The sequence below is a fragment of the Sphaeramia orbicularis genome, chromosome 3 (genome assembly GCF_902148855.1).
Source record: "Sphaeramia orbicularis chromosome 3, fSphaOr1.1, whole genome shotgun sequence".
In the NCBI taxonomy this organism is placed as follows: Eukaryota; Metazoa; Chordata; class Actinopteri; order Kurtiformes; family Apogonidae; genus Sphaeramia; species Sphaeramia orbicularis.
In genome coordinates, this window is record NC_043959.1 from 7,866,975 (window position 1) to 7,880,807 (window position 13,833).

The following is a 13,833-nucleotide window of genomic DNA, read 5'->3' on the forward strand; positions in this document are numbered from 1 at the left end:
GGTCTTGTTCATGAGTGAAGGAAGGATGGAGCGTGAGATTGACAGACGGATCGGTGCAGCGTCTGCAGTGATGCGGTCGCTGTACCGGTCAGTTGTGGTGAAGAAGGAGCTGAGCGGAGAGGCGAAGCTCTCGATTTACCGGTCAGTCTACGTTCCTACCCTCACCTATGGTCATGAGCTTTGGGTCATGACCAAAAGGACAAGATCCCGGATACAAGCGGTCGAAATGAGTTTCCTCCGTCGGGTGGCTGGGCGCACCCTTAGGGATAGGGTGAGGAGCTCAGTCACCAGGGAGGAGCTCGGAATAGAGCCGCTGCTCCTCCGTGTCGAGAGGGGCCAGCTGAGGTGGCTCGGACATCTGTTTCGGATGCCTCCTGGACGCCTCCCTGGGGAGGTGTTCCGGGCATGTCCCGCCGGGAGGAGACCTCAGGGAAGACCCAGGACACGCTGGAGAGACTACGTCTCTCGGCTGGCCTGGGAACGTCTCAGGGTCCCCCCGGAAGGGCTGGAGGAGGTGTCTGGGGAGTGGGAAGTCTGGGCATCCCTGCTTAGACTGTTAGCCCCGCAACCCGGCCCCGGACAAAGCGGAAGATAATGGATGGATGAATGGAACTTTAGTCCAGATTTTCTAATGCTCCAATGTCTTGGGAATACAAAAATGTGAAAAAATTTCAAATCAAGCCAAAACCCCGCCCCAAAAATTACGTTTTCAACCCTGAAAACGTGGGGGTTTTGGCAACTTTCAAACCTTCTTCACTTTTGATAAAGTGCAATGTAACAATCTCCTCATGCTGGGCCCTTAAATGTTTTTTTGTGAGACGTGTCACATCTTAAAAGTGCTTTGCACTACAAAAGGTGTAGTGTCATGGTCAAATTATAGGTCAAAGGTCACCCAAATGGTCAAAAATGCATATTTCATGGAATGAAGCTGTTAATGTGGGCTCTTCCAAATGCTGGGCTCAGGCTCTCTCCTCATTACACATCTACTGACCACAAACAACTTCCATTCAATAAGACACATTAAACAGAACTATTTACTCAATGTATTATCCATATAGACATGTCAAAAATAGCAACAGTAGTTTCACATGACTTTGACATTTACATGTATATGTCCTGTTGCGGGCGACACAGTGGTGCAGTGGATAGCACCGATGCCTCACAGACAGAAGGTCCTGAGTTCGATTCCAACACCAGTTGATGGGGGTGGGACCTTTCTGTGTGGAGTTTGCATGTTCTCCCCATGTTGTTCCCCATGCTCCCCATGGGTTCTCTCTGAGTACTCTGGGACATGCACTGATACGTTAATTGGTTTATCTAAATTGCCCATAGGTGTGAATGTGAGAGTGACTGTTTGTCTCTATATGTCAGCCCTGCGATGAACTGGTGAAATGTTCAGAAAATGAATGAATGTCCCATTACAATACTTGTAGCTCCATGACAATGGATTGTAATGTAGTGCTAGTGATGGGCGACACAGTGGTGCAGTGGATAGCACTTGTGCCTCACAGCAAGAAGGTCCTGGGTTCAATACCAACACCAGTCAATGGGGGTGGGACCTTTCTGTGTGGAGTTTGCATGTTCTCCCTGTGTCTGCGTGGGTACTCTGGCTCCTCCCACCATCCATAGACATGCACTTATAGGTTAATTGGTTAATCTAAATCACTCATAGGTGTGAATGTCAGAGTGACTGTTTGTCTCTATATGTCAGCCCTGCAATGAACTGGTGAAATGTCCAGGGTGTACCCTGCCTTCGCACGTAAGTAGCTGGGATAGGCTCCAAGCAACCCCTGTGACCCTAGTGAGGATAAAGTGGGTTCAGAAAATGAATGAATGAAGTGTTAGTGTTTCCTGTCACAAATTCAGATGGAATGTGCATGTCGCAATATATAGTCTCTAATGTGGCTTTGAAAGGGCCAAAGGCCTTGGGGGATCCCACCAGGTAACCAGAGGGAAGAGAACTTAGGACATATTTGATAAAATGTCGGAATGGTATGAATTTTTGAAAAAACTAGGCATTTTGGTGACCTTTAACCTTGACCTTGACATTAGACTTTTCATTATACAAAGTACTCTTACGATACAATATGGCACTTACAAGATAATTAAATGGCCCATCATGAACATATTTATACATTGCACTGGACAAAAGAGTGGAGAAGCTGCGAAAGTTGCAATTTTCAGAGTTAAAAAAGTAACTTTCAGGGTGGGGTGGGGGGTTGGATGAAAATTTTTAAAAAATGACACAGGAGTGCTTAGAACATCTTGTTGCATCAGAAAATCAGGGCTAATGTGGTATCTGATATTAAGCCCCAATTCGATTTCACATAATCCCACAATGTGATTCAAACTGTTAATAACCACTGAGTACATAGAACAAATCTGATCATGTCTCATCAATTGCTTTTGTAATAAAGGTTTTAAATTGTAAAGAGACTCTGTGGACACCCTGCCCATTCCAGATGTGTTCATACTGCATGCAACACTGTGCACTTTATTGGGGCAGCTTCATATACTTTTAACTTTAATGTTTCTGATTTTGAACACACACCATGTTTTTTCTGGGCATTTTATTTAAGAAAATAAAAACTGATAACTTTGTTTCACACTCAACATAAGTGACAGTAATGCATCTTAACACTGGGGGGAAAAAAAAGTCTGTTCTACTGTTGGACTTAATATGATTCCAATTTTAAGGTGACTGTTCACTAATGAAAACATAAATGTTAATATTATATTCAGTTTCTGCAGTAAAAAAAAAAAAAACAGCTAGTATTTGTTAACTTTATCGCCCTTGAATTGAAATGCGCAATATAAAAACAGATTTAATATAGTTTTAATTTACTTGTATTTACTATATTTCATATCGTACCAATTCTGTGACAATATACTTTTTAAAGCACTAGTCATTTAGAATGATTTTAAAATTGCACAGAATGTTGTCTATAACCATATTCATGTGTCAGTGTTTTTCTAAAATGGGCCATTCAGCTTTAATATTTACATTTTTAACTTTGTATTTTTTACTATGCAATTCTGACAAGTACATGCACTATTAGCACATAAATATAAATGTCTAATGGTTTAATAAGGATGTAAATGTAAAGAAAATGTTTAGAGTTTTTCATGCATATCTGACAGACAGAAGTCAGACCAATCCCATTATTTATACCAAGTGTGAATTAGGTGGATCTATGGGACCAGTGTCAGGTCTTAGTTCCCATTTACACTCATTCATATCCTGTATGAAGTAAAGAGCTGGGGCGTATAAAGGTTTATGACTGGTGCGCTTTATTAAGATGAACTGATAACTTAAGATATAGACACAATTGTACAATTTATCAATCTGTACAAAACACAAAACCATTCATTTTGACCCCCCAACTTACATTTAACCCTCCAAATTCATTGAAATGACATCATTTCACTCTTACACGTTTACACTGGAATTACAGTCAGTTATATTTCAAGAGTAAAAAAAAAGAAAAAAAAAAAAAAAAAAAAGAAATTAAAACACACATTTAAAAAAAAAAAACACAGAAAAATGGAGGTACAGAATCAGAAACTGGATTTTTCAGAAGTAAAGGAATCACTTGTCCACAGATTGCCAGCTAGTGAGTCTGGAGAGGCTCGGCTGGCGGCGCCATCTGTTCACGAAAACGCCATTGGCACTGCCAGCCAGGCTCACACACACTCCAGAGCTACGATCGACCCTCTGCCTCCAAAATACACATAACCCAGACCAGGTTCAGGCATTGTATATGTGTGCTAACACCATCACACACTGACACAGCTCGAATTCAACAGAACACACACTCTGGAGCTTCAGCTGGGAGGTTTGGTTGGGAGGCATCTGTCAGTTCAAGGACCGGACACAAGAATCAGCTCGTTTTAACCCTCAGAAGATTTTATGCACAGTAATGACGATGTCAGCGACGTAAGGCGATACGACACGGAGTCGCAGTCGTACAGAAAGCCATGCATTGTGTTGAAGTCAGAGGCAGCTCGGTGTACATAGGCGTTATGTGACGGTGACGGAGCGACGGCCACACGAGGAGGAGGAGGAGGAGGCGGACACATACGACGGTTGGCAGGTGAGCGAAAGGCGGCGGAGGAATAGGAGGCACTGTGACAGGAAGTTAGCAAGAATGTGGCTGAATGTCTGAAGTCTTTCTCTAACTTTGTTCACCTGTCCATGTTAAAGCTTTAGAGGAGAAACTTCAAAAATCATCAACTGTTTTCTGTCAAGAGTGAGGATTTATTAAACAGGCCCAGTCCACACTATTACGGATATTTTCCCTCCAGGTTGATGCATGAGTCAAATAAACTGTTCATCTGTTATTCCATGGAGAGCTGAGTGGTTTCTTTGCTATTTGTTTCATCATGTAGGGATTGATGAAAGAAAAAAAAATCACATTTGTTTTACAACTATTTTCATTAAGTAAGAAAAGGAATATCAATGTATTGATTAGTGGTAACAGGCACAGAAAGTGTTTCAACAGCAACAATGGACATGCAGGAATAAAGTGTCTACGTTTTCCATGTCCTCAAAAAACAAATGTATAATATTAGCACTGCAAGACATTAAAGGCCAAAAACATAGAGAAAAGTGTTCATTTTGCAAAATACCTATATTAGTGTGGACCAGGCCTGAGATTCTGTGAGGAGAAATGTGGTGTTGTGTCGCACTGAACATAACATTGTGGTTTCTGAACAGTGGCACCGGTTAAATAACAGTGCATCCAAACCAAAAAACAAAAGGTCCAGGAAAGGTCTCTGTGTGCACTTAAAAGTTACATGTGAAAGCATGTTTACTAAAACGAACAAACAACCAAAAAAAGGTTCAGTGCAAGATCAAGACAATTTCACGCTCATAAAATCCAAACTAAGAGACTTTTTTTTTTTTTTTTTTAAATTTGGTTACTTGCTTAAGAGAGTGCTCACTACAGTTCTGTGGTTACATGCGTAAGCATAATTTGCAAGACGACGAGGAGATTTTTGATTAGAATATTGAGTACATTATTATAGGAATGTCATACTATCTTAATTATTCATTTTTTAGCTGTTTTGAATTCCTTCATTTGCTATAGAAGTGCATTATGATGGACGAAACTAAATGCAAACAGCCATGTGCTATTTCCTGCATAGTTGTAGTCAAATATGTCAAAGTGTCCTGTTTACCTAATGACTCTCAGCAGAAGCGTGACGGGTACAGGGTCTCTGCATTTGGCCAAACTGAGACAACACAGAAAACCCCAACAGACACAAGTTGTGTTCAGCCTAAAGTCACACCCTCAAGGCAATGATAGTGTTTCTACGCTAGTGTACGACTGTCAGGCCAGTAAAAGAAAAATGGGATTGTTACAACATGAAAAGTTTACTGTTATAACAAGCTGTTTTCACATTAAAACAAGTTATTTTCACATTATAACAAGACATTTTCAAAAAGATATCATGTTATAAAATGATAAATAGTATGCTGTTATCCTTGTGTTTCTTGTTTCAACTATAACAATAAACTTTTCACATTACGCTGAAAAATGGATTGTTTTTTTCTTTTTTTCTGGCCTGGCAGTGATACACTATCATATGTTCCATATACAGTCTTTCACCTGATAAAAACATGCAGCACAGCAGAGCGCCATCTTTAAAAGACATGCAAAGCCGACTCGACTCTGCCGCATGCTGTGAACGCAACGGCAATGAAGACAACACTTGCCGGGCTGCGTGCTAACATGCTAACATGCTAACACCCGGCCTTTTCCATGGCGCAAACTGAAGCTCAGCACATGTTCTACTATTCACTAGCGTCATATTCACAGCAATCAGATCACATCGCATGACATTACCGCGACGGAGCACGCACGTCTACACTGTGCTCCATACATCCACATGTTTTTGTTTTTTTTTTTAAAACAGTACATTGCACTAAAGAGGAGAGGGGGCAGTCTTAAATGACAGAAGAGAAGCGTGTATATAGGACGACACCTCAGAGCTGCTTCGATGTGCTTTACATCCCTATATACCTAGAGTAGATATATGATACAATAGAGGGAAAGAGCAGAAAAACTGGAAACTCACAACATGGAAAAAAAAAGAGAACAAAGGAAAACAACTCACATTCATATATTAAGACATTTGTGTGACATGTCAGCGCATCTACAGTAATGAAATCTAAAGTGATATGAAATGCCTGCTGCCTGCTGTCCTGCAGTCGCCTAAAGACAGAGGGGCTCTGCTCAGGGGGGCCACCCCACGCAGTGACTTCTTTAACTGGATAAACTGACCTAGGGCGGGGCAGGGGAGGGGCTCAGGTGGGCGGGGACAGGCTGGTGCAGAGTTCGGGTCACAGCCTCGAAGCTGTGGCTCCTCTCCTACACACTGCGCAGTACCCCAAAAGGCAGTCTATTCTCTGAGGGCGGGGCTTTGAAGAAGAGGTGTGAGCCGGGGCCAGCTGGGAGCCGGGCAGGGCAGGGGAGGGGAGGGGAGGGGAGGGGGAGGCCAGGGTGGTGGGTCTAAGGGAGACGGGGGACACAGGAGAGGGGGGGGAGCAGCAGATCCGTGGCTTGGCTAGATGTTCTGACAGCACTGCATCTTTGGTTTGTTCTCAGTGGGCTGCACCTGGATGTTGACCACGTTGTTGCTGGGGGACATGTCGCTCTCCTGACGCTCTGACATCTGCTTCTGGGACACGATGCGGTAGATCTCTGAGGGTAGAAAGACAGGGATTAAGATAATTAGGTGTTACAGCAGGTTTGCACCTGTTCAAGTCATGCTTTTAAGTCCAGTGTGTAGGATTTAGCCCCATCTACTGCTGAAACTGGAGATTGTACCAAATGAATACCCCACCGTCATCATCAATAGAATAGAATAGAATAGAATAGAAAATTAAAGTAAATATCTCACAAACTGTACCAAAAATACTGACAATACAGAAAATATAAAAAAAAAAAAATCCAACTCTATAATATAGATGGCAGAAATATGTGCAACATATAGTACAGGTAATATTGGATATACACAAGGTGAAATTGAAAACAAGGTACAAGATTCATAGTGTATTCAGGCCAGAAGCTAAACAAATATTTTGCATAGCATGATTACAATGCAAAGTTGCAAACAAAACATGCAACAGCATTTTCTGGTGACACAATTCAATACACTTGTTGAAAGTGTTTCAACTTGAGAGAAAAATTCTTGTGACAAAGTCAGCACTAAGATTATCCTAACACCAGGAAGAATTAGAAAACAAACTTATTGTGCAAATGGTGATTCACTTCTGACAGAGGCAGGCAGCCAAGGCAGCTTGGATTTCTTTCTAACAGCTCTTTCACTTTGAGAGCACAGCCATCATCATTAACTCAGCAAACCACTGCAATAACAGTGGTAGAGCTTTGCTGATATAACATTCTACCTTTATTTGGCAGATCTTGGAATATAATAAAATGAACGCCTCATTTGTAATATACGTGTGATCAATTCTAAAAATAGGAGTGATAAGGGCAATTAATTCAGTAAACAACAAAACCTAAAAAAAAAACAACAAAAGAGCAAATTGCATAAAGTATTAAGTGGGTGATTTATCCCACTCATGCATCACTATCACAATTTGTGGACACCTGGAACCTTTAACACAAATATACGTGGTATGTTTTGAGAATAAATATCTATTTGACTCTTGTCATTGGTTGAACTTCACTGAACTTCACAGCCACGTTATCCCCAATATTAAATGTTTTCATTTTATTTCCCAGTGAGTGTTAAGAGCAAACAATCCCAGAAAGTGTCAGAGATTAAATTATAGAGTAAATGCTTTTTCGAGAAATTGCACAGGCTGAGCGAACAAAAACACAAGCAACAAGCATGGATTCTGAAAATGACTGCTAGTTACAGACCATAAACGTAATAAAACTAATTTTGAACAAACTGTTATCCTGGTATGACACAAAAAAGAAGTGAAGAGGAAAACTCTGTTGAGAGTTGTTGATTTCTTCTCATTATCTACAACCAGTCTGCAGTTTTGAAAGCACATAACTCTGGATTATGTTGATTATAGAACTAAAATGAAAGCATAATTAGCAACTGTAGACTCTGTGAAGCCCATATTATAAAGGATTACCAGCTTTTACTGACTGCATATTACAGACTAGAGACAGTAGGAAAAAAACATACAACAGTTTCATGTTAGCAGCTGGTTATCTCACTCGTGATAACAAAAGGTTAGCCCCTCCTATAAAAGATAAGCCATCCTGACAGCATGATGTAACAGAGTTAACGCTGGGTTTCTGTTTGACCTTCCATAGCCACACAGGTTCACTCATCACCTGATTTCCCTCCAACTGTAACTACTGTCATAAACAGGACTGTTAAAAGAAACACCTACGGACAAGAACTGCTGCCCAGCTCTGCATCATTTCCTCAATAAAAGTATCTACTCTATTTTTGTTCATTAAACAGTCCAGGAAGTGGTCGGTTTAGTATATGAGCAGAGTCTTTGTTGCGAGGACCATTCCCAGGTTAAATGTTACCATTAGATGCTGAGGGGAAAGACACAGACACACACACGCACGCACGCACGCACGCACACACACACACACACACACACACACACACACACACACAATACACACCTGTCAGGATGGTCTGGAAGGCCGTCTCAACATTGGTTGAATCCAGGGCTGATGTCTCCAGGAAAGATAAACCGTTCTTCTCTGCAAGGCAAAGTTAAGCATTGGGACATGTTAACATACATCAAATATGTCGCATTCCACAGATAGCAGGCAAGTTTAACCCAGGAAACACAGGCACGCGATTGTGAAAGACGTACCAGGCTCCACTGCAAATATTCACTCCACTGGCAGAAAGACTTTTAAACTCATTTAATGCATGAAATAGAAAAACTCCTAAGCTGAAAAAGCTAAACATATGCTATTTGAACAAGAATCTGTATAAATTAGTTCATACCGATAATTATCTTGACAGATGTCACATCATTATTTTATTTAAGCTTTATTATTGATTGGTTTAAAAAAACAAATGCTAATTGTGGTTTTAAGTTCTATTCTTTAGTGATGGAATGTGTCAGACACCTGGCAAACAGCACATTATTTCACAAATCTGAGGCAGAAAAAGGTAATCGTCCACTGGTGGTACCTGCTGGATATTCATTCTTTTATATATTCATTTAGAAGAAATACATTCACTTAATCATTCTAACATTCAGATATTTCCCTCTTTTTTTAAGTTACACATGGATGAGCTATTAATTCTGACGAATGTGAAGTTCAAAATAAAAATTCACACAGTGTTGTCAGATCACGGTCTCATTATTTTTGAGCAGAATGGACAAGGACAATGACAAGGAGAAATGGCCGTGATAAGAAATAAGATACGGTGTGAGAAAAACAAGCGAAGGGTAACAGTGGTTGACACTGCTGTTACATTTCCATCAAAAATACAGCAGTAAACTACATAGTACCTTCTATTCCTGGCTAAAGTATTTATATTATTTATACTTAATAGATGGCAGTGTGTTTCTGTCTATCACCCTCATCCTCATTAAATGTTAGCAAAAATTCACTTTAACCCAGCACTGGTACAACTTTTTCTGTTGTGTTAAGTCATTTGATTTTGATCTGCTCAAGTAGCCTACCAGCAAAAGCCCGGGCCTCGTCAGTGGGAACGGCTCGGAGGTGACGCAGGTCGCTCTTGTTGCCCACTAGCATAATGACAATGTTGCTGTCTGCGTGATCTCTGAGCTCCTTCAGCCAGCGCTCCACGTTCTCGTAAGTTAGATGCTTAGCAATGTCGTAGACCAGCAAAGCCCCCACTGCCCCACGGTAGTACCTACACATGAAGAAGAGCATCATCACAGCAAATTCACATAAGCTGATTTCTGGAACAGTGGGTCAACAGTCACATGAACAGCATAAATAAACTGTCTGTGCTGAGTATTTTCTGCTGCCTTACATCAGCTCTGTCTGCTGTGGAATCAATTGTAACATTAGGAATAAATGTTACTCCATGTTGCAAAGGTAAATTCCCAATTTGTTGAATAATATAATATTTAAAATTAATTTTTGGTAATTTCAATGATTATTTTGTGTATTTGGGCACTATCTGGGGTGGTGATATTAGTGTATCTGAAGAAAAAAAGATCAGATTAATCTGATTAAATGCAATATTAGTTTGTTTGTTTCTTTCTTTGTAGAATAAGTGGGAAACGTATCACTGAAATTGTCATAAAATTCAAAACCAACTGACATCCATTACATAGCTGTGGTCATTGTTAAAGAAGTTGAGTTTATTGAAAGACCTCTGATTTACCTGACTAATCAGTCTTTTGAAAGATATGTTTTCCCAAATTATATGAAATTAGCAAAGCCACTTCCAATATTTACATATGGGAATGAGAATGAATCTGTAACAATGGGGAGGTAAGGCTTTTATCTGAATTTTCAAGAATATCTGAGAAGTTACAAAACAGTTGGATCTCTTTATTGAAAAATATAAATCACTATGTCAATAATAGTCTGGATTTAGGAAAACCCAATTGCCCATGCTGCCTTTTCATAAGTTCACAAGACTCACGCTGATGTGATGGCACGATAGCGCTCCTGACCAGCTGTATCCCAGATCTGAGCCTTCACTGTCTTGCCATCCACCTGGATGCTGCGTGTGGCAAACTCAACCCCGATGGTGCTTTTACTCTCTAAGTTGAATTCATTGCGGGTGAAACGGGATAGCAGGTTACTCTTTCCCACCCCTGAATCACCAATAAGAACCACTGAAAGAGAGAAAAATTAATGACAGGATAAATTATTTGTTAGATTTTATGTATTAAACAAGGTCTTGTTAGTGAACGTAAAAAGAACTGGCAAATGAGGATTAAGCAGTTAAGAATTAATTCTTCATTAATTTGTTTTATCATTTATTAGAGGTTGACTAACAGTGGATTTTAACAGGCAAAAGCCAATAATGAATTAAATGGCCAATATCAACAAACCCTGGAAAGAACACAGTTGTTAATTACCTACTGTCAAACTGAACTAGATCAACGTAATAAATACTTAAATGGGTAATTCAATAAATGAAAACATATACGTCACTGATGATCAAACTTGAGGTAATTAAATCAATCTTCCCATAAAAAGTTTAGACATTTCTCAACAATTCTTCACAATAGCCACCATCTATCATCTGAGCCATGATAGAAAATGCCTTATCAGTTGCAATTAATCATGTATCTATGTCACTTGTCACACTTTTTTATCACTGACTTTCTAAGATTTGCACACATAAATGGAGAAAAAAACAGATCATCAAAGTTAACCAGCATATATGATCATTTTAATATGACAATTATTAATGTGTGTAAAAATGTGTTAATGTTCTGCTGATGTACTGAACAATCAGCTCTTTGTGTGTTAAACCCATTATGTTTGGTGCTTTCTATATTAGAAGAAACTGGAGATGTTCATTCTTCCTAAAAAAAAATATATTTTGATAGATTATTTCAGACCAGTGTTCAGGATACAGACTCCTGTTTGTGAGAAGACAATCACTTTGATTATGTTTAAAAACACAGCATACATTTTGTAGCTTATATTACATATTGATTTACAGCATTTTACACATTTATTTACATCAAAACACGTATTAGTTAATCTGTTGTCTGCATTTTTACCTGTAGTGAATGCAATATAAATAGCAGAAATGGATATTCTTCATGTTGTTTATATATTATGATGTATTTAGGACAATTTAACTACGTCTCGCTAGTAAATACATTAATTACAAAACTATTTATTTCACATAACATAATTTGCAAAATGATATTTCATTAACTTTCTTTCACCAGCTGTTTGTACAGACTGTTAGATGTTGACTATCTGTGTACAATGGATTAATGCTTCTTTCTAAGATTATTAAAACTAGAGACATTCAACCAGTTCATTGTTATCAACTTATTTCAAGATACATGAATATCTCCACATGTGAAAGAAGCTTTTGTTGTATTAGCTACGTTTATGAAAACAGCCCATAACTTGGAACAAAATGTAAGCTATTAGATTTTTCAATTGCATTTTACGTTCACTTTACCTTCTAAACAAGTATAACTACAATGTACCTGTAATGAACGATTTACTTTGACAACAACCTACACTAGCTAACGGTTTTGTTTACCAAAGCCAGCATTTTAGTACAGTGTACCTAAATCAGCTAACATAACAAGAAGCTAGTGAGCGGCTTTGTTCACAACACTACTTATTTGTGTTTTCTTTGTACATACAAGCATCTTTAATAGTCTGACTCGCTGTGCTGGCTGGATGTTAAGAAAATAATGCGATAACGGGTAATGTTAGGTGTGTCCAGCATTATGATGGTCCGCGCCCACTGAGAACAAGCTAACGTCAGCTAACCGTTCACGGCTAATCACCGTTAAAAGACGCGTTGTCATCTAAAGTTAACTAACGCAGCGTGTTAATAAACATTTATTTTAAGCTCCATAGTATAGAAAAGACTTCATTTGCCATATATGAATTACTTACACTTGATGACACTTATCAGAAAGCTCAGTAAAAAACAATCAGAACACAAAGGTTGACGGTGGCTAAGTTAGCATAGGTTAGCATAGCCTGACAGTTCATCAGCTGGCCTGTCGGCTAACACAGAGCTGTAACAAAAACTTAAAAGACGGCGTTTTACCTTTGAACAAATAATCATATTCGTCATCTCTAGTGCCCATCGTGGTTTTGATTAATCGCTAGTCCAAGGTTTTATTTGTTTAATTAACAAAAAGCGAGCTACTGTATATTACTCTTCCAACGGGAATCTGTTTGGGACCCGTACTTCCGCAAATTCTTCTTCTTTGGTGACTGTCCGACTGCGGTATAAAAAAAAAATGAAATACGACATCCAGCGGTGAATAAAAGGCACTGCGCAACATTTCTCCAACTCAAAGTTCTCATGCCGAACTGAGATTTCACCTATTTTCCCTATGAAAAAATTGAAAGTAGATTTACTCGTAAATGTAAATTCATAACCATTTTATTCTCATTTTCACATCATCTTACAATATATTAAGTAAGTGAATCATCCATTCGAAATAAATGCATTTGATGATTTACAAATGTATTTTACGCACATCATATAGAAATCATATAAGGTTTCACATAAAATATGTATTTAAAAAGTGGAAATAAAAAAAACAATACATCGTAGAGAGAGCTAACAAGATGTGTTTTTTTTTCCTTCTCAGTGTATGGCTTTCAGACTCAATTATCATATATGTCAGAAACACAGTGCTCTCTTTGGAGGCAAATTCATCCATATTCTCATATTAAAAACCAATATGCTTTAGTATTTGTAAATACAGATGTCAAATACAGTGTATGGCATGTTTGTCGGAGGCAATATAAGACACGTTACCCACAATTAGAAGTAGTCCTACATTTTGATATAATGTTTAACTCGATAATAGGAATAAATAATAGCCCTGCACCAGCTCATGTGTCATTTTGATCATGACCAAAAGATCCAAAAATTATATCAACAATATGCCATTGATCAAAGCATTTTTGACTGATCAAAAACACATATTTTTGGTGAGATTTTCAAAGGAAGTCTGGTAAATTTTGTGACTCATTTGGATGTAAATCATGTTTTCTCTTCAAAGTCAAAATGTGGGACATTGTCTCATTACTGTGTGCAAAGGATAACAATGGCTGAAAAAATGATTTGTCAAGACAGTAAATTTTACATGTCTACATTTATTGTTACAAAGGCAGAAATTACATTCTTACCATTTAATTAACTTAGTAATATTCTGCA

The 13,833-nt window shown here is 38.8% G+C and overlaps 1 protein-coding gene across 1 annotated transcript; it reads right to left on the reverse strand.

Annotated features, from left to right (window-relative positions):
• Positions 1-3,268: 3,268 nt before the first annotated feature.
• On the reverse strand, positions 3,269-12,871 carry rab11a (RAB11a, member RAS oncogene family). Its single transcript, XM_030161825.1, has 5 exons — positions 12,709-12,871; positions 10,591-10,786; positions 9,653-9,846; positions 8,631-8,711; positions 3,269-6,707 (listed from the first exon to the last, which is right to left on the reverse strand). The coding sequence occupies exons 1-5, from the start codon at positions 12,746-12,748 to the stop codon at positions 6,571-6,573; spliced, it is 648 nt and encodes a 215-aa protein (XP_030017685.1). The 5' UTR covers positions 12,749-12,871; the 3' UTR covers positions 3,269-6,570.
• Positions 12,872-13,833: the final 962 nt, after the last annotated feature.

What these genes read in the sequence shown, in the direction of transcription:
- rab11a (XM_030161825.1), bottom strand. Translation starts at nt 12,748, where the DNA reads ATGGGCACTAGAGATGACGAATATGATTATTTGTTCAAAG. An exon ending in TATCGTGCCATCACATCAGC is followed by an intron (nt 9,847 to 10,590) that starts GTGAGTCTTGTG and finishes CTTCATGTGTAG; the next exon opens with GTACTACCGTGGGGCAGTGG. An exon ending in CTTCCAGACCATCCTGACAG is followed by an intron (nt 6,708 to 8,630) that starts GTGTGTATTGTG and finishes TTCTACCCTCAG; the next exon opens with AGATCTACCGCATCGTGTCC.